This window comes from Melanerpes formicivorus, unplaced genomic scaffold, assembly GCF_026170545.1.
Source record: "Melanerpes formicivorus ecotype bairdi unplaced genomic scaffold, bMelFor1.0.p_v2 SCAF_586, whole genome shotgun sequence".
Taxonomy (NCBI): domain Eukaryota; kingdom Metazoa; phylum Chordata; class Aves; order Piciformes; family Picidae; genus Melanerpes; species Melanerpes formicivorus.
Genome location: NW_027142938.1, coordinates 78,554 through 101,498, shown reverse-complemented (window position 1 = coordinate 101,498; position 22,945 = coordinate 78,554). Strand labels below are relative to the sequence as shown.

General features: G+C 60.7%; 3 protein-coding genes across 3 annotated transcripts; all 3 read right to left on the bottom strand.

Annotated features, from left to right (window-relative positions):
- Positions 1-2,843: 2,843 nt before the first annotated feature.
- Positions 2,844-9,013, bottom strand: LOC137460395 (mucin-2-like). The gene is made up of 4 exons (XM_068170767.1): positions 8,727-9,013; positions 6,172-8,357; positions 5,582-6,069; positions 2,844-2,885 (listed from the first exon to the last, which is right to left on the bottom strand). Exons 1-4 carry the CDS (start codon positions 9,011-9,013, stop codon positions 2,844-2,846), a joined length of 3,003 nt encoding a protein of 1,000 aa, XP_068026868.1.
- A 575-nt stretch (positions 9,014-9,588) lies between these two features.
- On the bottom strand, positions 9,589-15,785 carry LOC137460394 (mucin-2-like). Its single transcript, XM_068170766.1, has 2 exons — positions 12,544-15,785; positions 9,589-9,611 (listed from the first exon to the last, which is right to left on the bottom strand). Exons 1-2 carry the CDS (start codon positions 15,560-15,562, stop codon positions 9,589-9,591), a joined length of 3,042 nt encoding a protein of 1,013 aa, XP_068026867.1. The 5' UTR covers positions 15,563-15,785.
- Positions 15,786-17,676: 1,891 nt separating this feature from the next.
- LOC137460393 (uncharacterized) lies at positions 17,677-22,690 on the bottom strand. Its single transcript, XM_068170765.1, has 3 exons — positions 22,369-22,690; positions 18,364-19,905; positions 17,677-17,696 (listed from the first exon to the last, which is right to left on the bottom strand). Exons 1-3 carry the CDS (start codon positions 22,688-22,690, stop codon positions 17,677-17,679), a joined length of 1,884 nt encoding a protein of 627 aa, XP_068026866.1.
- Positions 22,691-22,945: the final 255 nt, after the last annotated feature.

Here is a 22,945-nt window from a genome sequence, read left to right as displayed (position 1 = left end):
CCTCTGTGGCTACTGAAGTGGCTTCTGGGCTACTGGTGGCCACTGTGGCTTCTGAGGTGGCCTCTGCACTGCTGGTGGCAACTGTGGCTACTGAGGTGATGTCTGGGCTACTGGTGGCCACTGTGGGCTCTGAAGTGGCTACCAAGGCTTCTGAGGTGGCCTCTGCACTGCTGGTGGCCACTGTGGATTCTGAGGTGGCCTCTGGGCTGATGGTGGCCATTGTGGCTACTGAAGAGGCTACCAAGGCTTCTGAGGTGGCCTCTGGGCTGCTGGTGGCCACTGTGGCTACTGAAGTGGCTTCTGGGCTACTGGTGGCCACTGTGGCTACTGAAGTGGCTTCTGGGCTGCTGGTGGCCACTGTGGCTACTGAAGTGGCTTCTGGGGTGCTGGTGGCCACTGTGGCTACTGAAGTGGCTTCTGGGCTGATGGTGGCCTCTGTGGCTGCTGAAGTGGCTTCTGGGCTACTGGTGGCCTCTGTGGCTACTGAAGTGGCTTCTGGGCTACTGGTGGCCACTGTGGCTTCTGAGGTGGCCTCTGCACTGCTGGTGGCAACTGTGGCTACTGAGGTGACCTCTGGGCTACTGGTGGCCACTGTGGTCTCTGAGGTAGCCTCTGGGATGCTGGTGGCCACTGTGGCTACTGAGGTGGCCTCTGGGCTGCTGGTGGCCACTGTGGCTACTGAAGTGGCTTCTGGGCTGCTGGTGGCCTCTGTGGCTACTGAAGTGGCTTCTGGGCTGCTGGTGGCCACTGTGGCTACTGAAGTGGATTCTGGGCTACTGGTGGCCACTGTGGCTACTGAAGTGGCTTCTGGGCTGCTGGTGGCCACTGTGGCTACTGAAGTGGCTTCTGGGCTACTGGTGGCCTCTGTGGCTTCTGAAGTGGCTTCTGGGCTACTGGTGGCCACTGTGGCTTCTGAGGTGGCCTCTGCACTGCTGGTGGCAACTGTGGCTACTGAGGTGACCTCTGGGCTACTGGTGGCCACTGTGGGCTCTGAGGTAGCCTCTGGGCTGATGGTGGCCTCTGTGGCTACTGAAGTGGCTTCTGGGCTACTGGTGGCTACTGTGGCTTCTGAGGTGGCCTCTGGGCTACTGGTCGCCACTGTGGCTACTGAAGTGGCTTCTGGGCTACTGGTGGCCAGTATGGCTACTGAAGTGGCTTCTGGGCTACTGGTGGCAACTGTGGGCTCTGTGGTGGCCTCTGGGCCACTGGTGGACACTGTAGGCTCTGAGGTAGCCTCTGGACTGCTGGTGGCCACTGTGGCTACCGAAGTGGATTCTGGGCTGCTGGTGGCCACTGTGGCTTCTGAAGAGGCTTCTGGGCTACTGGTGGCCACTGTGGCTACAGAAGTGGCTTCTGGGCTGCTGGTGGCCACTGTGGCTTCTGAGGTGGCTTCTGGGCTGCTGGTGGCCACTGTGGCTACTGAAGTGGCTTCTGGGCTGTTGGTGGCCACTGTGGCTTCTGAGGTGGCTTCTGGGCTACTGGTGGCCACTGCGGCTACTGAAGTGGCTTCTGGGCTGTTGGTGGCCACTGTGGCTTCTGAGGTGGCTTCTGGGCTACTGGTGGCCACTGTGGCTACTGAAGTGGCCTCTGGGCTGCTGGTGGTTTCTGTGGCTACTGAAGTGGCTTCTGGGCTGCTGGTGGCCTCTGTGGCTACTGAAGTGGCTTCTGGGCTACTGGTGGCCTCTGTGGCTACTGAAGTGGCTTCTGGGCTGCTGGTGGCCTCTGTGGCTACTGAAGTGGCTTCTGGGCTGCTGGTGTCCTCTGTGGCTACTGAAGTAGCTTCTGGGCTACTGGTGGCCACTGTGGCTTCTGAGGTGGCCTCTGCACTGCTGGTGGCAACTGTGGCTACTGAGGTGATGTCTGGGCTACTGGTGGCCACTGTGGGCTCTGATGTGGCTACCAAGGCTTCTGAGGTGGCCTCTGCACTGCTGGTGGCCACTGTGGATTCTGAGGTAGCCTCTGGGCTGATGGTGGCCATTGTGGCTACTGAAGTGGCTTCTGGGCTACTTGTGAACTCTGTGGCTACTGAAGTGGCTAGCAAGGCTTCTGAGGTGGCCTCTGTGCCACTGGTGGCCACTGTGGGCTCTGAGGTGGCCTCTGGGCTACTGGTGGCCTCTGTGGCTACTGAAGTGGCTTCTGGGCTACTGGTGGCCACTGTGGCTACTGAAGTGGCTTCTGGGCTACTGGTGGCCACTGTGGCTACTGAAGTGGCTTCTGGGCTGCTGGTGGCCACTGTGGCTTCTGAGGTAGCCTCTGGGCTGCTGGTGGCAACTGTGGCTACTGAGGTGACCTCTGGGCTACTGGTGGCCACTGTGGTCTCTGAGGTAGCCTCTGGGATGCTGGTGGCCACTGTGGCTACTGAGGTGGCCTCTGGGCTGCTGGTGGCCACTGTGGCTACTGAAGTGGCTTCTGGGCTGCTGGTGGCCTCTGTGGCTACTGAAGTGGCTTCTGGGCTGCTGGTGGCCACTGTGGCTACTGAAGTGGATTCTGGGCTACTGGTGGCCACTGTGGCTACTGAAGTGGCTTCTGGGCTACTGGTGGCCTCTGTGGCTTCTGAAGTGGCTTCTGGGCTACTGGTGGCCTCTGTGGCTACTGAAGTGTCTTCTGGGCTACTGGTGGCCACAGTGGCTTCTGAGGAGGCCTCTGCACTGCTGGTGGCAACTGTGGCTACTGAGGTGACCTCTGGGCTACTGGTGGCCACTGTGGGCTCTGAGGTAGCCTCTGGGCTGCTGGTGGCCACTGTGGCTACTGAAGTGGCTTCTGGGCTACTGGTGGCAACTGTGGCTACTGAGGTGACCTCTGGGCTACTGGTGGCCACTGTGGCTTCTGAGGTGGCCTCTGGGCTACTGGTCGCCACTGTGGCTACTGAAGTGGCTTCTGGGGTACTGGTGGCCAGTATGGCTACTGAAGTGGCTTCTGGGCTGTTGGTGGCCACTGTGGCTTCTGAGGTGGCTTCTGGGCTGCTGGTGGCCACTGTGGCTACTGAAGTGGCTTCTGGGCTGTTGGTGGCCACTGTGGGCTCTGAGGTGGCCTCTGGGCTGCTGGTGGTTTCTGTGGCTACTGAAGTGGCTTCTGGGCTGCTGGTGGCCACTGTGGCTACTGAAGGGGATTCTGGGCTACTTGTGGCCTCTGTGGCTACTGAAGTGGCTTCTGGGCTGCTGGTGGCCTCTGTGGCTACTGAAGTGGCTTCTGGGCTACTGGTGGCCTCTGTGGCTACTGAAGTGGCTTCTGGGCTAATGGTGGCCACTGTGGCTTCTGAGATGGCCTCTGCACTGCTGGTGGCAACTGTGGCTACTGAAGTGGCTTCTGGGCTACTGGTGGCCACTGTGGCTACTGAAGTGGCTTCTGGGCTGCTGGTGTCCTCTGTGGCTACTGAAGTGGCTTCTGGGCTGCTGGTGTCCTCTGTGGCTACTGAAGTAGCTTCTGGGCTACTGGTGGCCACTGTGGCTACTGAAGTGGCTTCTGGGCTGCTGGTGTCCTCTGTGGCTACTGAAGTAGCTTCTGGGCTACTGGTGGCCACTGTGGCTTCTGAGGTGGCCTCTGCACTGCTGGTGGCAACTGTGGCTACTGAGGTGATGTCTGGGCTACTGGTGGCCACTGTGGGCTCTGATGTGGCTACCAAGGCTTCTGAGGTGGCCTCTGCACTGCTGGTGGCCACTGTGGATTCTGAGGTAGCCTCTGGGCTGATGGTGGCCATTGTGGCTACTGAAGTGGCTTCTGGGCTACTTGTGACCTCTGTGGCTACTGAAGTGGCTAGCAAGGCTTCTGAGGTGGCCTCTGTGCCACTGGTGGCCACTGTGGGCTCTGAGGTGGCCTCTGGGCTACTGGTGGCCTCTGTGGCTACTGAAGTGGCTTCTGGGCTACTGGTGGCCACTGTGGCTACTGAAGTGGCTTCTGGGCTACTGGTGGCCACTGTGGCTTCTGAGGTGGCCTCTGCACTGCTGGTGGCCACTGTGGCTACTGAGGTGACCTCTGGGCTACTGGTGGCCACTGTGGGCTCTGAGGTGGCTACCAAGGCTTCTGAGGTGGCCTCTGCACTGCTGGTGGCAACTGTGGCTACTGAGGTGTCCTCTGTGCCACTGGTGGCCACTGTGGTCTCTGAGGTAGCCTCTGGGCTGCTGGTGGCCACTGTGGCTACTGAGGTGGCTTCTGGGCTGCTGGTGGCAACTGTGGCTACTGAAGTGGCTTCTGGGCTGCTGGTGGCCACTGTGGCTACTGAAGTGGCTTCTGGGCTGCTGGTGGCCTCTGTGGCTACTGAAGTGGATTCTGGGCTACTGGTGGCCACTGTGGCTACTGAAGTGTCTTCTGGGCTACTGGTGGCCATTGTGGCTTCTGAGGTGGCCTCTACGCTGCTGGTGGCAACTGTGGCTACTGAAGTGGCTTCTGGGCTAATGGTGGCCACTGTGGCTACTGAAGTGGCTTCTGGGCTACTGGTGGCTTCTGTGGCTACTGAAGTGGCTTCTGGGCTACTGGTGGCTTCTGTGGCTACTGAAGTGGCTTCTGGGCTACTGGTGGCCACTGTGGCTACTGAAGTGGCTTCTGGGCTACTGGTGGCCACTGTGGCTACTGAAGTGGCTTCTGGGCTACTGGTGGCCACTATGGCTACTGAAGTGGCTTCTGGGCTACTGGTGGCCACTGTGGCTACTGAAGTGGCTTCTGGGCTGCTGGTGGCCACTGTGGCTACTGAAGTGGCTTCTGGGCTACTTGTGGCCTCTGTGGCTACTGAAGTGGCTTCTCGGCTGCTGGTGGCCACTGTGGCTACTGAAGTGGCTTCTGGGCTGCTGGTGGCCTCTGTGGCTACTGAAGTGGCTTCTGGGCTAGTGGTGGCCTCTGTGGCTACTGAAGTTGCTTCTGGGCTACTGGTGGCCACTGTGGCTACTGAAGTGGCTTCTGGGCTGCTGGTGGCCACTGTGGGCTCTGAGGTGGCCTCTGGGCTGCTGGTGGCCTCTGTGGCTACTGAAGTGGCTTCTGGGCTAATGGTGGCCACTGTGGCTACTGAAGTGGCTTCTGGGCTACTGGTGGCCAATGTGGCTACGGAGGTAGCCTCTGGGCTGCTGCTGGCCACTGTGGCTACTGAGGTGGCCTCTGGGCTGCTGGTGGTTTCTGTGGCTACTGAAGTGGCTTCTGGGCTGCTGGTGGCCACTGTGGCTACTGAAGTGGCTTCTGGGCTGCTCGTGGCCACTGTGGCTACTGAAGTGGATTCTGGGGTACTGGTGGCCACTGTGGCTACTGAAGTGGCTTCTGGGCTGCTGGTGGCTACTGTGGCTACTGAAGTGGCTTCTGGGCTGCTGGTGGCCACTGTGGCTACTGAAGTGGCTTCTGGGCTGCTGGTGGCTACTGTGGCTACTGAGGTAGCCTCTGGGCTGCTGGTGGCCACTGTGGCTACTGAAGTAGCTTCTGGGCTACTTGTGGCTACTGTGGCTTCTGAGGTAGGCTCTGGGCTACTGGTGGCCACTATGGCTTCTGAGGTGGCCTCTGGGCTGCTGGTGGCCACTGTGGCTACTGAAGTGGGTTCTGGGCTGCTGGTGGCCACTGTGGCTTCTGAGGTGGCCTCTGCACTGCTGGTGGCAACTGTGGCTACTGAGGTGATGTCTGGGCTACTGGTGGCCACTGTGGGCTCTGATGTGGCTACCAAGGCTTCTGAGGTGGCCTCTGCACTGCTGGTGGCCACTGTGGATTCTGAAGTGGCTTCTGGACTACTTGTGGCCTCTGTGGCTGCTGAAGTGGCTACCAAGGTTTCTGTGGTGGCCTCTGGTCTGTTGGTGGCCACTGTGGGCTCTGAGGTAGCCTCTGGGCTGCTGGTGGCCACTGTGGCTACTGAAGTGGATTCTAGGCTGCTGGTGGCCACTGTGGCTACTGAAGTGCCTTCTGGGCTACTTGTGGCTACTGTGGCTTCTGAGGTGGCTTCTGGGCTGCTGGTGGCCTCTGTGGCTACTGAAGTGGCTTCTGGGCTACTTGTGGCCTCTGTGGTTGCTGAAGTGGCTACCAAGGCTTCTGTGGTGGCCTCTGGTCTGTTGGTGGCCACTGTGGGCTCTGAGGTAGCCTCTGGGCTGCTGGTGGCCACTGTGGCTACTGAAGTGGATTCTGGGCTGCTGGTGGCCACTGTGGCTACTGAAGTGGATTCTGGGCTGCTGGTGGCCACTGTGGCTACTGAAGTGGCTTCTGGGCTACTTGTGGCTACTGTGGCTTCTGAGGCAGCCTCTGGGCTACTGGTGGCCTCTGTGGCTACTGAAGTGGATTCTGGGCTACTGGTGGCCCCTGTGGCTTCTGAAGTGGCTTCTGGGCTACTGGTGGCCACTGTGGCTTCTGAGGTGGCCTCTGGGCTGCTGGTGGCCACTGTGGCTACTGAAGTAGCTTCTGGGCTACTTGTGGCTACTGTGGCTTCTGAGGTAGCCTCTGGGCTACTGGTGGCCACTATGGCTTCTGAGGTGGCCTCTGGGCTGCTGGTGGCCACTGTGGCTACTGAGGAGGCCTCTGGGCTGCTGGTGGCCACTGTGGCTTCTGAAGTGGCTTCTGGGCTACTTGTGGCCACTGTGGGCTCTGAAGTGGCTTCTGGGCTGCTGGTGGCCACTGTGGCTACGGAGGTAGCCTCTGGGCTGCTGGTGGCCACTGTGGGCTCTGAGGTGGCCTCTGGGCTGCTGGTGGTTTCTGTGGCTACTGAAGTGGCTACCAAGTCTTCTGAGGTGGCCTCTAGGCTGCTGGTGGCCACTGTGGCTACTGAAGTAGCTTCTGGGCTGCTGGTGGCCACTGTGGCTACTGAAGTGGCTTCTGGGCTGCTGGTGACCACTGTGGCTACTGAGGTGGCCTCTGGGCTGTTGGTGGCCACTGTGGCTACTGAATTGGATTCTGGGCTGCTGGTGGCCACTGTGGCTACTGAAGTGGCTTCTGGGCTGCTGGTGGCCACTGTGGCTTCTGAGGTGGCCTCTGCACTGCTGGTGGCCACTGTGGCTACTGAAGTGGATTCTGGGCTGCTGGTGGCCTCTGTGGCTACTGAAGTGGATTCTGGCATACTGGTGGCCACTGTGGCTACTGAAGTGGCTTCTGGGCTACTTGTGGCCTCTGTGGCTGCTGAAGTGGCTACCAAGGCTGTTGAGGTGGCCTCTGGTCTGTTGGTGGCCGCTGTGGGCTCTGAGGTAGCCTCTGGGCTGCTTGTGGCCACTGTGGCTACTGAGGTAGCCTCTGGTCTGCTGGTGGCCACTGTGGCTACTGAAGTGGCTTCTGGGCTCCTCGTGGCCACTATGGGCTCTGAGGTGGCCTCTGGGCTGCTGGTGGCCACTGTGGCTTCTGAGGTGGCTTCTGGGCTGCTGGTGGCCACTGTGGCTACTGAGGTGGCTTCTGGGCTCCTGGTGGCCTCTGTGGCTACTGAGGTGGCTTCTGGGCTGCTGGTGGCCACTGTGGCTACTGAGGTGGCTTCTGGGCTGCTGGTGGCCTCTGTGGCTACTGAGGTGGCTTCTGGGCTGCTGGTGGCCACTGTGGCTACTGAGGTGGCTTCTGGGCTGCTGGTGGCCTCTGTGGCTACTGAAGTGGCTTCTGGGCTACTGGTGGCCACTGTGGCTACTGAAGTGGCTTCTGGGCTACTGGTGGCCACTGTGGCTTCTGAGGTGACCTCTGGGCTACTGGTGGCCACTGTGGCTACTGAAGTGGCTTCTGGGCTACTTGTGGCTACTGTGGCTTCTGAGGTGGCTTCTGGGCTGCCGGTGGCCTCTGTGGCTACTGAAGTGGCTTCTGGGATGCTGGTGGCCACTGTGGCTTCTGAAGTGGCTTCTGGGATGCTGGTGGCCACTGTGGCTACTGAAGTGGCTTCTGGGATGCTGGTGGCCACTGTGGCTACTGAAGTGGCTTCTGGGATGCTGGTGGCCACTGTGGTCTCTGAGGTAGCCTCTGGGCTGCTGGTGGCCACTGTGGCTTCTGAGGAGGCCTCTGGTCTGCTGGTTGCCACTGTGGCTACTGAAGTGGCTTCTGGGCTGCTGGTGGCCACTGTGGGCTCTGAAGTGGCCTCTGGTCTGCTGGTGGCCACTGTGACTACTGAAGTGGTTTCAGGCCTGCTGGTGGCCACTGTGGCTACTGAAGTGGCTTCTGGGCTGCTGGTGGCCACTGTGGGCACTGAGGTGGCCTCTGGGCTGTTGGTCGCCATTGTGGCTACTGAAGTGGCTTCTGGGCTACTGGTGGCCTCTGTGGCTACTGAAGTGGCTTCTGGGCTACTGGTGGCCACTGTGGCTACTGAAGTGGCTTCTGGGCTACTGGTGGCTTCTGTGGCTACTGAAGTGGCTTCTGGGCTACTGGTGGCTTCTGTGGCTACTGAAGTGGCTTCTGGGCTACTGGTGGCCACTGTGGCTACTGAAGTGGCATCTGGGCTACTGGTGGCTTCTGTGGCTACTGAAGTGGCTTCTGGGCTACTGGTGGCCACTGTGGCTACTGAAGTGGCTTCTGGGCTACTGGTGGCTTCTGTGGCTACTGAAGTGGCTTCTGGGCTACTGGTGGCTTCTGTGGCTACTGAAGTGGCTTCTGGGCTACTGGTGGCCACTGTGGCTACTGAAGTGGCTTCTGGGCTGCTGGTGGCCACTGTGGGCTCTGAGGTGGCCTCTGGGCTGCTGGTGGCCACTGTGGCTTCTGAGGAGGCCTCTGGGCTACTGGTGGCCACTGTGGCTTCTGAGGAGGCCTCTGCGCTGCTGGTGGCCACTGTGGCTACGGAAGTGGCTTCTGGGCTGCTGGTGGCCACTGTGGGCTCTGAGGTGGCCTCTGGGCTGTTGGTCGCCATTGTGGCTACTGAAGTGGCTTCTGGGCTACTGGTGGCCACTGTGGGCTCTGAGGTAGCCTCTGGGCTGCTGGTGGCCACTGTGGGCTCTGAGGTGGCTACTAAGGCTTCTGAGGTAGCCTCTGGGCTGCTGGTGGACTCTGTGGCTACTGAAGTGGCTTCTGGGCTGCTGGTGGCCACTGTGGCTTCTGAGGTAGCCTCTGGGCTGCTGGTGGCCACTGTGGGCTCTGAGGTGGCCTCTGGGCTGTTGGTCGCCATTGTGGCTACTGAAGTGGCTTCTGGGCTACTGGTGGCCACTGTGGGCTCTGAGGTAGCCTCTGGGCTGCTGGTGGCCACTGTGGGCTCTGAGGTGGCTACTAAGGCTTCTGAGGTAGCCTCTGGGCTGCTGGTGGACTCTGTGGCTACTGAAGTGGCTTCTGGGCTGCTGGTGGCCACTGTGGCTTCTGAGGTAGCCTCTGGGCTGCTGGTGGCCACTGTGGGCTCTGAGGTGGCCTCTGGGCTGCTGGTGGCCACTGTGGGCTCTGAGGTAGCCTCTGGGCTGCTGGTGGCCACTGTGGCTACTGAGGTGGCCTCTGGGCTACTGGTGGCCACTGTGGGCTCTGAGGTGGCTACCAAGGCTTCTGAGGTGGCCTCTGGGCTGCTGGTCGCCATTGTGGCTACTGAAGTGGCTTCTGGGCTACTGGTGGCCTCTGTGGCTACTGAAGTGGCTTCTGGGCTACTGGTGGCCACTGTGGGCTCTGAGGTAGCCTCTGGGCTGCTGGTGGCCACTGTGGGCTCTGAGGTGGCTACTAAGGCTTCTGAGGTAGCCTCTGGGCTGCTGGTGGCCTCTGTGGCTACTGAAGTGGCTTCTGGGCTACTGGTGGCCAATGTGGGCTCTGAGGTAGCCTCTGGGCTGCTGGTGGCCACTGTGGCTACGGAAGTGGCTTCTGGGCTACTGGTGGCCACTGTGGCTACTGAAGTGGCTTCTGGGCTACTGGTGGCTTCTGTGGCTACTGAAGTGGCTTCTGGGCTACTGGTGGCCTCTGTGGCTAGTGAAGTGGCTTCTGGGCTACTGGTGGCTTCTGTGGCTAGTGAAGTGGCTTCTGGGCTACTGGTGGCTTCTGTGGCTACTGAAGTGGCTTCTGGGCTACTGGTGGCCTCTGTGGCTACTGAAGTGGCTTCTGGGCTACTGGTGGCCACTGTTGGCTCTGAGGTAGCCTCTGGGCTGCTGGTGGCCACTGTGGCTACTGAAGTGGCTTCTGGGCTGCTGGTGGCCACTGTGGCTACTGAAGTGGATTCTGGGCTGCTGGTGGCCACTGTGGCTACTGAGGTAGCCTCTGGGCTGCTGGTGGCCACTGTGGGCTTTGAGGTAGCCTCTGGGCTGCTGGTGGCCACTGTGGCTACTGAAGTGGATTCTGGGCTGCTGGTGGCCTCTGTGGCTACTGAAGTGGCTTCTGGGCTGCTGGTGGCCACTGTGGCTACTGAAGTGGATTCTGGGCTGCTGGTGGCCTCTGTGGCTACTGAAGTGGCTTCTGGGATACTGGTGACCTCTGTGGCTACTGAAGTGGCTAGCAAGGCTTCTGAGGTGGCCTCTGGTCTGTTGGTGGCCTCTGTGGCTACTGAAGTGGCTTCTGGGCTACTGGTGGCCACTGTGGCTACTGAAGTGGCTTCTGGGCTACTGGTGGCCACTGTGGCTTCTGAGGAGGCCTCTGGGCTGCTGGTGGCCACTGTGGCTACTGAAGTGGCTTCTCCGCTGCTGGTGGCCACTGTGGCTACTGAAGTGGCTTCTGGGCTACTGGCGGCCTCTGTGGCTACTGAAGTGGCTTCTGGGCTGCTGGTGGCCACTGTGGCTTCTGAGGTAACCTCTGGGCTGATGGTGGCCACTGTGGCTACTGAAGTGGCTTCTGGGCTGCTGGTGGCCACTGTGGCTACTGAAGTGGCTTCTGGGCTGATGGTGGCCTCTGTGGCTACTGAAGTGGCTTCTGGGCTACTGGTGGCCTCTGTGGCTACTGAAGTGGCTTCTGGGCTACTGGTGGCCACTGTGGCTTCTGAGGTGACCTCTGCACTGCTGGTGGCAACTGTGGCTACTGAGGTGACCTCTGGGCTACTGGTGGCCACTGTGGCTACTGAAGTGGCTTCTGGGCTACTGGTGGCCTCTGTGGCTACTGAAGTGGCTTCTGGGCTGCTGGTGGCCACTGTGGCTACTGAGGTGACCTCTGGGCTACTGGTGGCCACTGTGGCTTCTGAGGTGGCCTCTGCACTGCTGGTGGCAACTGTGGCTACTGAGGTGATGTCTGGGCTACTGGTGGCCACTGTGGGCTCTGATGTGGCTACCAAGGCTTCTGAGGTGGCCTCTGCACTGCTGGTGGCCACTGTGGCTACTGAAGTGGCTTCTGGGCTGCTGGTGGCCACTGTGGCTACTGAAGTGGCTTCTGGGCTACTGGTGGCCACTGTGGCTTCTGAGGTAGCCTCTGGGCTACTGGTGGCCACTGTGGCTTCTGAGGTAGCCTCTGGGCTGTTGGTGGCCACTGTGGCTACTGAAGTGGCTTCTGGGCTGCTGGTGGCCTCTGTGGCTACTGAAGTGGCTTCTGGGCTGCTGGTGGCCACTGTGGCTACTGAGGTGACCTCTGGGCTACTGGTGGCCACTGTGGCTTCTGAGGTGGCCTCTGCACTGCTGGTGGCAACTGTGGCTACTGAGGTGATGTCTGGGCTACTGGTGGCCACTGTGGGCTCTGATGTGGCTACCAAGGCTTCTGAGGTGGCCTCTGCACTGCTGGTGGCCACTGTGGCTACTGAAGTGGCTTCTGGGCTGCTGGTGGCCACTGTGGCTACTGAAGTGGCTTCTGGGCTACTGGTGGCCACTGTGGCTACTGAAGTGGCTTCTGGGCTGCTGGTGGCCACTGTGGCTACTGAAGTGGCTTCTGGGCTGATGGTGGCCTCTGTGGCTACTGAAGTGGCTTCTGGACTACTCGTGGCCTCTGTGGCTACTGAAGTGGCTTCTGGGCTACTGGTGGCCACTGTGGCTTCTGAGGTGACCTCTGGGCTACTGGTGGCCACTGTGGCTACTGAAGTGGCTTCTGGGCTGCTGGTGGCCACTGTGGCTACTGAGGTGACCTCTGGGCTACTGGTGGCCACTGTGGCTTCTGAGGTGGCCTCTGCACTGCTGGTGGCAACTGTGGCTACTGAGGTGACCTCTGGGCTACTGGTGGCCACTGTGGGCTCTGAGGTGGCTACCAAGGCTTCTGAGGTGGCCTCTGCACTGCTGGTGGCAACTGTGGCTACTGAGGTGTCCTCTGTGCCACTGGTGGCCACTGTGGTCTCTGAGGTAGCCTCTGGGCTGCTGGTGGCCACTGTGGCTACTGAAGTGGCTTCTGGGCTACTGGTGGCAACTGTGGCTACTGAAGTGGCTTCTGGGCTGCTGGTGGCCACTGTGGCTACTGAAGTGGCTTCTGGGCTGCTGGTGGCCTCTGTGGCTACTGAAGTGGCTTCTGGGCTACTGGTGGCAACTGTGGCTACTGAAGTGGCTTCTGGGCTGCTGGTGGCCACTGTGGCTACTGAAGTGGCTTCTGGGCTGCTGGTGGCCACTGTGGCTACTGAAGTGGCTTCTGGGCTACTGGTGGCAACTGTGGCTACTGAAGTGGCTTCTGGGCTGCTGGTGGCCACTGTGGCTACTGAAGTGTCTTCTGGGCTACTGGTGGCCACTGTGGCTACTGAAGTGGCTTCTGGGCTGCTGGTGGCCACTGTGGCTACTGAAGTGGCTTCTGGGCTACTGGTGGCCTCTGTGGCTACTGAAGTGTCTTCTGGGCTACTGGTGGCCACTGTGGCTTCTGAGGTGGCCTCTGCACTGCTGGTGTCCACTGTGGCTACTGAGGTAGCCTCTGGTCTGCTGGTGGCCACTGTGGCTACTGAAGTGGCTTCTGGGCTACTTGTGGCCTCTGTGGCTGCTGAAGTGGCTTCTGGGCTGCTGGTGGCCACTGTGGCTACGGAGATAGCCTCTGGTCTGCTGGTGGCCTCTGTGGCTACTGAAGTGGCTTCTGGGCTGCTGGTGGCCACTGTGGCTACTGAGGTAGCCTCTGGTCTGCTGGTGGCCTCTGTGGCTACTGAAGTGGCTTCTGGGCTGCTGGTGGCCACTGTGGCTACTGAGGTAGCCTCTGGGCTGCTGGTGGCCACTGTGGGCTCTGATGTGGCCTCTGGGCCACTGGTGGCCACTGTGGGCTCTGAGGTAGCCTCTGGGCTGCTGGTGGCCACTGTGGCTACTGAAGTGGCTTCTGGGCTGCTGGTGGCCACTGTGGCTACTGAAGTGGATTCTGGGCTGCTGGTGGCCACTGTGGGCTCTGAGGTGGCCGCTGGGCTGCTGGTGGCCACTGTGGCTACTGAGGTAGCCTCTGGTCTGCTGGTGGCCACTGTGGCTACTGAAGTGGCTTCTGGACTACTTGTGGCCTCTGTGGCTGCTGAAGTGGCTACCAAGGTTTCTGTGGTGGCCTCTGGTCTGTTGGTGGCCACTGTGGGCTCTGAGGTAGCCTCTGGGCTGCTGGTGGCCACTGTGGCTACTGAAGTGGATTCTAGGCTGCTGGTGGCCACTGTGGCTACTGAAGTGCCTTCTGGGCTACTTGTGGCTACTGTGGCTTCTGAGGTGGCTTCTGGGCTGCTGGTGGCCTCTGTGGCTACTGAAGTGGCTTCTGGGCTACTTGTGGCCTCTGTGGTTGCTGAAGTGGCTACCAAGGCTTCTGTGGTGGCCTCTGGTCTGTTGGTGGCCACTGTGGGCTCTGAGGTAGCCTCTGGGCTGCTGGTGGCCACTGTGGCTACTGAAGTGGATTCTGGGCTGCTGGTGGCCACTGTGGCTACTGAAGTGGCTTCTGGGCTACTTGTGGCTACTGTGGCTTCTGAGGCAGCCTCTGGGCTACTGGTGGCCTCTGTGGCTACTGAAGTGGATTCTGGGCTACTGGTGGCCACTGTGGCTTCTGAAGTGGCTTCTGGGCTACTGGTGGCCACTGTGGCTTCTGAGGTGGCCTCTGGGCTGCTGGTGGCCACTGTGGCTACTGAAGTAGCTTCTGGGCTACTTGTGGCTACTGTGGCTTCTGAGGTAGCCTCTGGGCTACTGGTGGCCACTATGGCTTCTGAGGTGGCCTCTGGGCTGCTGGTGGCCACTGTGGCTACTGAGGAGGCCTCTGGGCTGCTGGTGGCCACTGTGGCTTCTGAAGTGGCTTCTGGGCTACTTGTGGCCACTGTGGGCTCTGAAGTGGCTTCTGGGCTGCTGGTGGCCACTGTGGCTACGGAGGTAGCCTCTGGGCTGCTGGTGGCCACTGTGGGCTCTGAGGTGGCCTCTGGGCTGCTGGTGGTTTCTGTGGCTACTGAAGTGGCTACCAAGTCTTCTGAGGTGGCCTCTAGGCTGCTGGTGGCCACTGTGGCTACTGAAGTAGCTTCTGGGCTGCTGGTGGCCACTGTGGCTACTGAAGTGGCTTCTGGGCTGCTGGTGACCACTGTGGCTACTGAGGTGGCCTCTGGGCTGTTGGTGGCCACTGTGGCTACTGAATTGGATTCTGGGCTGCTGGTGGCCACTGTGGCTACTGAAGTGGCTTCTGGGCTGCTGGTGGCCACTGTGGCTTCTGAGGTGGCCTCTGCACTGCTGGTGGCCACTGTGGCTACTGAAGTGGATTCTGGGCTGCTGGTGGCCTCTGTGGCTACTGAAGTGGATTCTGGCATACTGGTGGCCACTGTGGCTACTGAAGTGGCTTCTGGGCTACTTGTGGCCTCTGTGGCTGCTGAAGTGGCTACCAAGGCTGTTGAGGTGGCCTCTGGTCTGTTGGTGGCCGCTGTGGGCTCTGAGGTAGCCTCTGGGCTGCTTGTGGCCACTGTGGCTACTGAGGTAGCCTCTGGTCTGCTGGTGGCCACTGTGGCTACTGAAGTGGCTTCTGGGCTCCTCGTGGCCACTATGGGCTCTGAGGTGGCCTCTGGGCTGCTGGTGGCCACTGTGGCTTCTGAGGTGGCTTCTGGGCTGCTGGTGGCCACTGTGGCTACTGAGGTGGCTTCTGGGCTCCTGGTGGCCTCTGTGGCTACTGAGGTGGCTTCTGGGCTGCTGGTGGCCACTGTGGCTACTGAGGTGGCTTCTGGGCTGCTGGTGGCCTCTGTGGCTACTGAGGTGGCTTCTGGGCTGCTGGTGGCCACTGTGGCTACTGAGGTGGCTTCTGGGCTGCTGGTGGCCTCTGTGGCTACTGAAGTGGCTTCTGGGCTACTGGTGGCCACTGTGGCTACTGAAGTGGCTTCTGGGCTACTGGTGGCCACTGTGGCTTCTGAGGTGACCTCTGGGCTACTGGTGGCCACTGTGGCTACTGAAGTGGCTTCTGGGCTACTTGTGGCTACTGTGGCTTCTGAGGTGGCTTCTGGGCTGCCGGTGGCCTCTGTGGCTACTGAAGTGGCTTCTGGGATGCTGGTGGCCACTGTGGCTTCTGAAGTGGCTTCTGGGATGCTGGTGGCCACTGTGGCTACTGAAGTGGCTTCTGGGATGCTGGTGGCCACTGTGGTCTCTGAGGTAGCCTCTGGGCTGCTGGTGGCCACTGTGGCTGCTGAGGTAGCCTCTGGGCTGCTGGTGGCCACTGTGGCTTCTGAGGAGGCCTCTGGTCTGCTGGTTGCCACTGTGGCTACTGAAGTGGCTTCTGGGCTGCTGGTGGCCACTGTGGGCTCTGAAGTGGCCTCTGGTCTGCTGGTGGCCACTGTGACTACTGAAGTGGTTTCAGGCCTGCTGGTGGCCACTGTGGCTACTGAAGTGGCTTCTGGGCTGCTGGTGGCCACTGTGGGCACTGAGGTGGCCTCTGGGCTGTTGGTCGCCATTGTGGCTACTGAAGTGGCTTCTGGGCTACTGGTGGCCTCTGTGGCTACTGAAGTGGCTTCTGGGCTACTGGTGGCCACTGTGGCTACTGAAGTGGCTTCTGGGCTACTGGTGGCTTCTGTGGCTACTGAAGTGGCTTCTGGGCTACTGGTGGCTTCTGTGGCTACTGAAGTGGCTTCTGGGCTACTGGTGGCCACTGTGGCTACTGAAGTGGCATCTGGGCTACTGGTGGCTTCTGTGGCTACTGAAGTGGCTTCTGGGCTACTGGTGGCCACTGTGGCTACTGAAGTGGCTTCTGGGCTACTGGTGGCTTCTGTGGCTACTGAAGTGGCTTCTGGGCTACTGGTGGCTTCTGTGGCTACTGAAGTGGCTTCTGGGCTACTGGTGGCCACTGTGGCTACTGAAGTGGCTTCTGGGCTGCTGGTGGCCACTGTGGGCTCTGAGGTGGCCTCTGGGCTGCTGGTGGCCACTGTGGCTTCTGAGGAGGCCTCTGGGCTACTGGTGGCCACTGTGGCTTCTGAGGAGGCCTCTGCGCTGCTGGTGGCCACTGTGGCTACGGAAGTGGCTTCTGGGCTGCTGGTGGCCACTGTGGGCTCTGAGGTGGCCTCTGGGCTGTTGGTCGCCATTGTGGCTACTGAAGTGGCTTCTGGGCTACTGGTGGCCACTGTGGGCTCTGAGGTAGCCTCTGGGCTGCTGGTGGCCACTGTGGCTACGGAGGTAGCCTCTGGGCTGCTGGTGGCCACTGTGGGCTCTGAGGTGGCCTCTGGGCTGCTGGTGGTTTCTGTGGCTACTGAAGTGGCTACCAAGTCTTCTGAGGTGGCCTCTAGGCTGCTGGTGGCCACTGTGGCTACTGAAGTAGCTTCTGGGCTGCTGGTGGCCACTGTGGCTACTGAAGTGGCTTCTGGGCTGCTGGTGACCACTGTGGCTACTGAGGTGGCCTCTGGGCTGTTGGTGGCCACTGTGGCTACTGAATTGGATTCTGGGCTGCTGGTGGCCACTGTGGCTACTGAAGTGGCTTCTGGGCTGCTGGTGGCCACTGTGGCTTCTGAGGTGGCCTCTGCACTGCTGGTGGCCACTGTGGCTACTGAAGTGGATTCTGGGCTGCTGGTGGCCTCTGTGGCTACTGAAGTGGATTCTGGCATACTGGTGGCCACTGTGGCTACTGAAGTGGCTTCTGGGCTACTTGTGGCCTCTGTGGCTGCTGAAGTGGCTACCAAGGCTGTTGAGGTGGCCTCTGGTCTGTTGGTGGCCGCTGTGGGCTCTGAGGTAGCCTCTGGGCTGCTTGTGGCCACTGTGGCTACTGAGGTAGCCTCTGGTCTGCTGGTGGCCACTGTGGCTACTGAAGTGGCTTCTGGGCTCCTCGTGGCCACTATGGGCTCTGAGGTGGCCTCTGGGCTGCTGGTGGCCACTGTGGCTTCTGAGGTGGCTTCTGGGCTGCTGGTGGCCACTGTGGCTACTGAGGTGGCTTCTGGGCTCCTGGTGGCCTCTGTGGCTACTGAGGTGGCTTCTGGGCTGCTGGTGGCCACTGTGGCTACTGAGGTGGCTTCTGGGCTGCTGGTGGCCTCTGTGGCTACTGAGGTGGCTTCTGGGCTGCTGGTGGCCACTGTGGCTACTGAGGTGGCTTCTGGGCTGCTGGTGGCCTCTGTGGCTACTGAAGTGGCTTCTGGGCTACTGGTGGCCACTGTGGCTACTGAAGTGGCTTCTGGGCTACTGGTGGCCACTGTGGCTTCTGAGGTGACCTCTGGGCTACTGGTGGCCACTGTGGCTACTGAAGTGGCTTCTGGGCTACTTGTGGCTACTGTGGCTTCTGAGGTGGCTTCTGGGCTGCCGGTGGCCTCTGTGGCTACTGAAGTGGCTTCTGGGATGCTGGTGGCCACTGTGGCTTCTGAAGTGGCTTCTGGGATGCTGGTGGCCACTGTGGCTACTGAAGTGGCTTCTGGGATGCTGGTGGCCACTGTGGCTACTGAAGTGGCTTCTGGGATGCTGGTGGCCACTGTGGTCTCTGAGGTAGCCTCTGGGCTGCTGGTGGCCACTGTGGCTGCTGAGGTAGCCTCTGGGCTGCTGGTGGCCACTGTGGCTTCTGAGGAGGCCTCTGGTCTGCTGGTTGCCACTGTGGCTACTGAAGTGGCTTCTGGGCTGCTGGTGGCCACTGTGGGCTCTGAAGTGGCCTCTGGTCTGCTGGTGGCCACTGTGACTACTGAAGTGGTTTCAGGCCTGCTGGTGGCCACTGTGGCTACTGAAGTGGCTTCTGGGCTGCTGGTGGCCACTGTGGGCACTGAGGTGGCCTCTGGGCTGTTGGTCGCCATTGTGGCTACTGAAGTGGCTTCTGGGCTACTGGTGGCCTCTGTGGCTACTGAAGTGGCTTCTGGGCTACTGGTGGCCACTGTGGCTACTGAAGTGGCTTCTGGGCTACTGGTGGCTTCTGTGGCTACTGAAGTGGCTTCTGGGCTACTGGTGGCTTCTGTGGCTACTGAAGTGGCTTCTGGGCTACTGGTGGCCACTGTGGCTACTGAAGTGGCATCTGGGCTACTGGTGGCTTCTGTGGCTACTGAAGTGGCTTCTGGGCTACTGGTGGCCACTGTGGCTACTGAAGTGGCTTCTGGGCTACTGGTGGCTTCTGTGGCTACTGAAGTGGCTTCTGGGCTACTGGTGGCTTCTGTGGCTACTGAAGTGGCTTCTGGGCTACTGGTGGCCACTGTGGCTACTGAAGTGGCTTCTGGGCTGCTGGTGGCCACTGTGGGCTCTGAGGTGGCCTCTGGGCTGCTGGTGGCCACTGTGGCTTCTGAGGAGGCCTCTGGGCTACTGGTGGCCACTGTGGGCTCTGAGGTAGCCTCTGGGCTACTGGTGGCCACTGTGGGCTCTGAGGTGGCCTCTGGGCTGTTGGTCGCCATTGTGGCTACTGAAGTGGCTTCTGGGCTACTGGTGGCCACTGTGGGCTCTGAGGTAGCCTCTGGGCTGCTGGTGGCCACTGTGGGCTCTGAGGTGGCTACTAAGGCTTCTGAGGTAGCCTCTGGGCTGCTGGTGGACTCTGTGGCTACTGAAGTGGCTTCTGGGCTGCTGGTGGCCACTGTGGCTTCTGAGGTAGCCTCTGGGCTGCTGGTGGCCACTGTGGGCTCTGAGGTGGCCTCTGGGCTGCTGGTGGCCACTGTGGGCTCTGAGGTAGCCTCTGGGCTGCTGGTGGCCACTGTGGCTACTGAGGTGGCCTCTGGGCTACTGGTGGCCACTGTGGGCTCTGAGGTGGCTACCAAGGCTTCTGAGGTGGCCTCTGGGCTGCTGGTCGCCATTGTGGCTACTGAAGTGGCTTCTGGGCTACTGGTGGCCTCTGTGGCTACTGAAGTGGCTTCTGGGCTACTGGTGGCCACTGTGGGCTCTGAGGTAGCCTCTGGGCTGCTGGTGGCCACTGTGGGCTCTGAGGTGGCTACTAAGGCTTCTGAGGTAGCCTCTGGGCTGCTGGTGGCCTCTGTGGCTACTGAAGTGGCTTCTGGGCTACTGGTGGCCAATGTGGGCTCTGAGGTAGCCTCTGGGCTGCTGGTGGCCACTGTGGCTACGGAAGTGGCTTCTGGGCTACTGGTGGCCACTGTGGCTACTGAAGTGGCTTCTGGGCTACTGGTGGCTTCTGTGGCTACTGAAGTGGCTTCTGGGCTACTGGTGGCCTCTGTGGCTAGTGAAGTGGCTTCTGGGCTACTGGTGGCTTCTGTGGCTAGTGAAGTGGCTTCTGGGCTACTGGTGGCTTCTGTGGCTACTGAAGTGGCTTCTGGGCTACTGGTGGCCTCTGTGGCTACTGAAGTGGCTTCTGGGCTACTGGTGGCCACTGTTGGCTCTGAGGTAGCCTCTGGGCTGCTGGTGGCCACTGTGGCTACTGAAGTGGCTTCTGGGCTGCTGGTGGCCACTGTGGCTACTGAAGTGGATTCTGGGCTGCTGGTGGCCACTGTGGCTACTGAGGTAGCCTCTGGGCTGCTGGTGGCCACTGTGGGCTTTGAGGTAGCCTCTGGGCTGCTGGTGGCCACTGTGGCTACTGAAGTGGATTCTGGGCTGCTGGTGGCCTCTGTGGCTACTGAAGTGGCTTCTGGGATACTGGTGGCCACTGTGGCTACTGAAGTGGCTTCTGGGCTACTTGTGGCCTCTGTGGCTGCTGAAGTGGCTACCAAGGATTCTGTGGTGGCCTCTGGGCTGCTGGTGGCCACTGTGGGCTCTGAGGTAGCCTCTGGGCTGCTGGTGGCCACTGTGGCTACTGAAGTGGCTTCTGGGCTACTTGTGGATACTGTGGCTTCTGAGGTAGCCTCTGGGCTACTGGTGGCCACTATGGCTTCTGAGGTGGCCTCTGGGCTGCTGGTGGCCACTGTGGCTACTGAAGTGGATTCTGGGCTACTGGTGGCAACTGTGGGCTCTGAGGTGGCCTCTGGACTGCTGGTGGCCACTGTGGCTAGTGAAGTGGCTTCTGGGCTACTAGTGGCCACTGTGGCTACTGAAGTGGCTTCTGGGCTACTGGTGGCCACTGTGGCTACTGAAGTGGCTTCTGGGTTATTGGTGGCCACTGTGGCTACTGAAGTGGCTTCTGGGCTACTGGTGGCCACTGTGGCTACTGAAGTGGCTTCTGGGTTATTGGTGGCCACTGTGGCTACTGAAGTGGCTTCTGGGCTGCTGGTGGCCACTGTGGCTTCTGAGGTTGCCTCTGGGCTACTGGTGGCCACTGTGGCTTCTGAAGTGGCTTCTGGGCTACTTGTGACCACTGTGGCTACTGAAGTGGCTTCTGGGCTACTGGTGGCCACTGTGGCTTCTGAGGTGGCCTCTGGGCTGCTGGTGGCCACTGTGGCTTCTGAAGTGGCTTCTGGGCTACTGGTGGCCTCTGTGGCTACTGAAGTGGCTTCTGGGCTACTTGTGACCACTGTGGCTACTGAAGTGGCTTCTGGGCTGCTGGTGGCCACTGTGGCTACGGAGGTAGCCTCTGGGCTGCTGGTGGCCACTGTGGGCTCTGAGGTAGCCTCTGGGCTGCTGGTGGTTTCTGTGGCTACTGAAGTGGCTACCAAGTCTTCTGAGGTGGCCTCTAGGCTGCTGGTGGCCACTGTGGCTACTGAAGTGGATTCTGGGCTACTGGTGGCCATTGTGGCTGCTGAAGTGGCTTCTGGGCTGCTGGTGGCCACTGTGGCTACTGAAGTGGCTTCTGGGCTACTTGTGGCCTCTGTGGCTACTGAAGTGGCTTCTGGGCTGCTGGTGGCCACTGTGGCTACTGAGGTGGCCTCTGGGCTGCTGGTGGCCTCTGTGGCTACTGAAGTGGCTTCTGGGCTACTGGTGGCCTCTGTGGCTACTGAAGTGGCTTCTGGGCTAATGGTGGCCACTGAGGCTACTGAAGTGGCTTCTGGGCTACTGGTGGCCACTGTGGCTTCTGAGGTAGCCTCTGGGCTACTGGTGGCCACTGTGGCTTCTGAGGTGGCTTCTGGGCTACTGGTGGCTACTGTGGCTTCTGAGGTAGCCTCTGGGGTGCTGGTGGCCACTGTGGCTTCTGAGGTAGCCTCTGGGCTGCTGGTGGCCACTGTGGCTACTGAAGTGGCTTCTGGGCTACTGGTGGCCACTGTGGCTACTGAAGTGGCTTCTGGGCTACTGGTGGCCACTGTGGCTACTGAAATGGCTTCTGGGCTACTGGTGGCTTCTGTGGCTACTGAAGTGGCTTCTGGGCTACTGGTGGCCACTGTGGCTACTGAAGTGGCTTCTGGGCTACTGGTGGCTTCTGTGGCTACTGAAGTGGCTTCTGGGCTACTGGTGGCCTCTGTGGCTAGTGAAGTGGCTTCTGGGCTACTGGTGGCCACTGTGGCTACTGAAGTGGCTTCTGGGCTACTGGTGGCTTCTGTGGCTACTGAAGTGGCTTCTGGGCTACTGGTGGCCACTGTGGCTACTGAAGTGGCTTCTGGGCTACTGGTGGCCACTGTGGCTACTGAAATGGCTTCTGGGCTACTGGTGGCTTCTGTGGCTACTGAAGTGGCTTCTGGGCTACTGGTGGCCTCTGTGGCTAGTGAAGTGGCTTCTGGGCTACTGGTGGCCACTGTGGCTACTGAAGTGGATTCTGGGCTGCTGGTGGCCACTGTGGCTACTGAGGTAGCCTCTGGGCTGATGGTGGCCACTGTGGCTTCTGAGGTAGCCTCTGGGCTGCTGGTGGCCACTGTGGCTACTGAAGTGGCTTCTGGGCTACTGGTGGCCACTGTGGCTACTGAAGTGGCTTCTGGGCTACTGGTGGCCACTGTGGCTACTGAAATGGCTTCTGGGCTACTGGTGGCTTCTGTGGCTACTGAAGTGGCTTCTGGGCTACTGGTGGCCACTGTGGCTACTGAAGTGGCTTCTGGGCTACTGGTGGCTTCTGTGGCTACTGAAGTGGCTTCTGGGCTACTGGTGGCTTCTGTGGCTACTGAAGTGGCTTCTGGGCTGCTGGTGGCCTCTGTGGCTACTGAAGTGGCTTCTGGGCTGCTGGTGGCCACTGTGGCTACTGAGGTGGCTTCTGGGCTGCTGGTGGCCTCTGTGGCTACTGAGGTGGCCTCTGGGCTACTGGTGGCCACTGTGGCTACTGAAGTGGCCTCTGGGCTACTGGTGGCCACTGTGGCTACTGAAGTGGCTTCTGGGCTACTTGTGGCTACTGTGGCTTCTGAGGTGGCTTCTGGGCTGCCGGTGGCCTCTGTGGCTACTGAAGTGGCCTCTGGGCTGCTGGTGGCCACAGTGGTCTCTGAGGTAGCCTCTGGGCTGCTGGTGGCCACTGTGGCTGCTGAGGTAGCCTCTGTGCTGCTGGTGGCCACTGTGGCTACTGAAGTGGCCTCTGGGCTACTGGTGGCCACTGTGGCTTCTGAGGAGGCCTCTGGGCTGCTGGTGGCCTCTGTGGCTACTGAAGTGGATTCTGGGCTACTTGTAGCTACTGTGGCTTCTGAGGAGGCCTCTGGTCTGCTGGTGGCCACTGTGGCTACTGAAGTGGTTTCAGGCCTGCTGGTGGCCTCTGTGGCTACTGAAGTGGCTTCTGGGATACTGGTGGCCACTGTGGCTACGGAAGTGGCTTCTGGGCTGCTGGTGGCCACTGTGGGCTCTGAGGTGGCCTCTGGGCTGCTGGTGGCCACTGTGGGCTCTGAGGTGGCCTCTGGGCTGTTGGTCGCCATTGTGGCTACTGAAGTGGCTTCTGGGCTACTGGTGGCCTCTGTGGCTACTGAAGTGGCTTCTGGGCTACTGGTGGCCACTGTGGGCTCTGAGGTAGCCTCTGGGCTACTGGTGGCCACTGTGGCTTCTGAGGTGGCCTCTGGGCTTCTGGTGGCCACTGTGGCTACTGAGGTAGCCTCTGGGCTACTGGTGTCCACTGTGGCTTCTGAGGTGGCCTCTGCCCTGCTGGTGGCCACTGTGGCTTCTGAGGTGGCCCC

What these genes read in the sequence shown, in the direction of transcription:
- LOC137460395 (XM_068170767.1), bottom strand. Translation starts at nt 9,013, where the DNA reads ATGGCGACCAACAGCCCAGAGGCCACCTCAGAGCCCACAGTGGCCACC. An exon ending in AGCCCAGAGGCCACCTCAGA is followed by an intron (nt 8,358 to 8,726) that starts GCCCACAGTGGC and finishes AGAAGCCACCAG; the next exon opens with TAGCCCAGATGCCACTTCAG. An exon ending in GTAGCCCAGACATCACCTCA is followed by an intron (nt 2,886 to 5,581) that starts GTAGCCACAGTT and finishes ACTGGCCACCAG; the next exon opens with TACCCCAGAAGCCACTTCAG.
- LOC137460394 (XM_068170766.1), bottom strand. Translation starts at nt 15,562, where the DNA reads ATGGCGACCAACAGCCCAGAGGCCACCTCAGTGCCCACAGTGGCCACC. An exon ending in AGAAGCCACAGTGGCCACCA is followed by an intron (nt 9,612 to 12,543) that starts GTAGCCCAGAAG and finishes ATTGGCCACCAG; the next exon opens with TAGCCCAGAAGCCACTTCAG.
- LOC137460393 (XM_068170765.1), bottom strand. Translation starts at nt 22,690, where the DNA reads ATGGCGACCAACAGCCCAGAGGCCACCTCAGAGCCCACAGTGGCCACC. An exon ending in AGAAGCCACAGTGGCCACCA is followed by an intron (nt 19,906 to 22,368) that starts GTAGCCCAGAGG and finishes CCACTTCAGTAG; the next exon opens with CCACAGTGGCCACCAGCAGC. An exon ending in AGAGCCCACAGTGGCCACCA is followed by an intron (nt 17,697 to 18,363) that starts GTAGCCCAGAGG and finishes GGCCACCAGCAG; the next exon opens with CCCAGAAGCCACTTCAGTAG.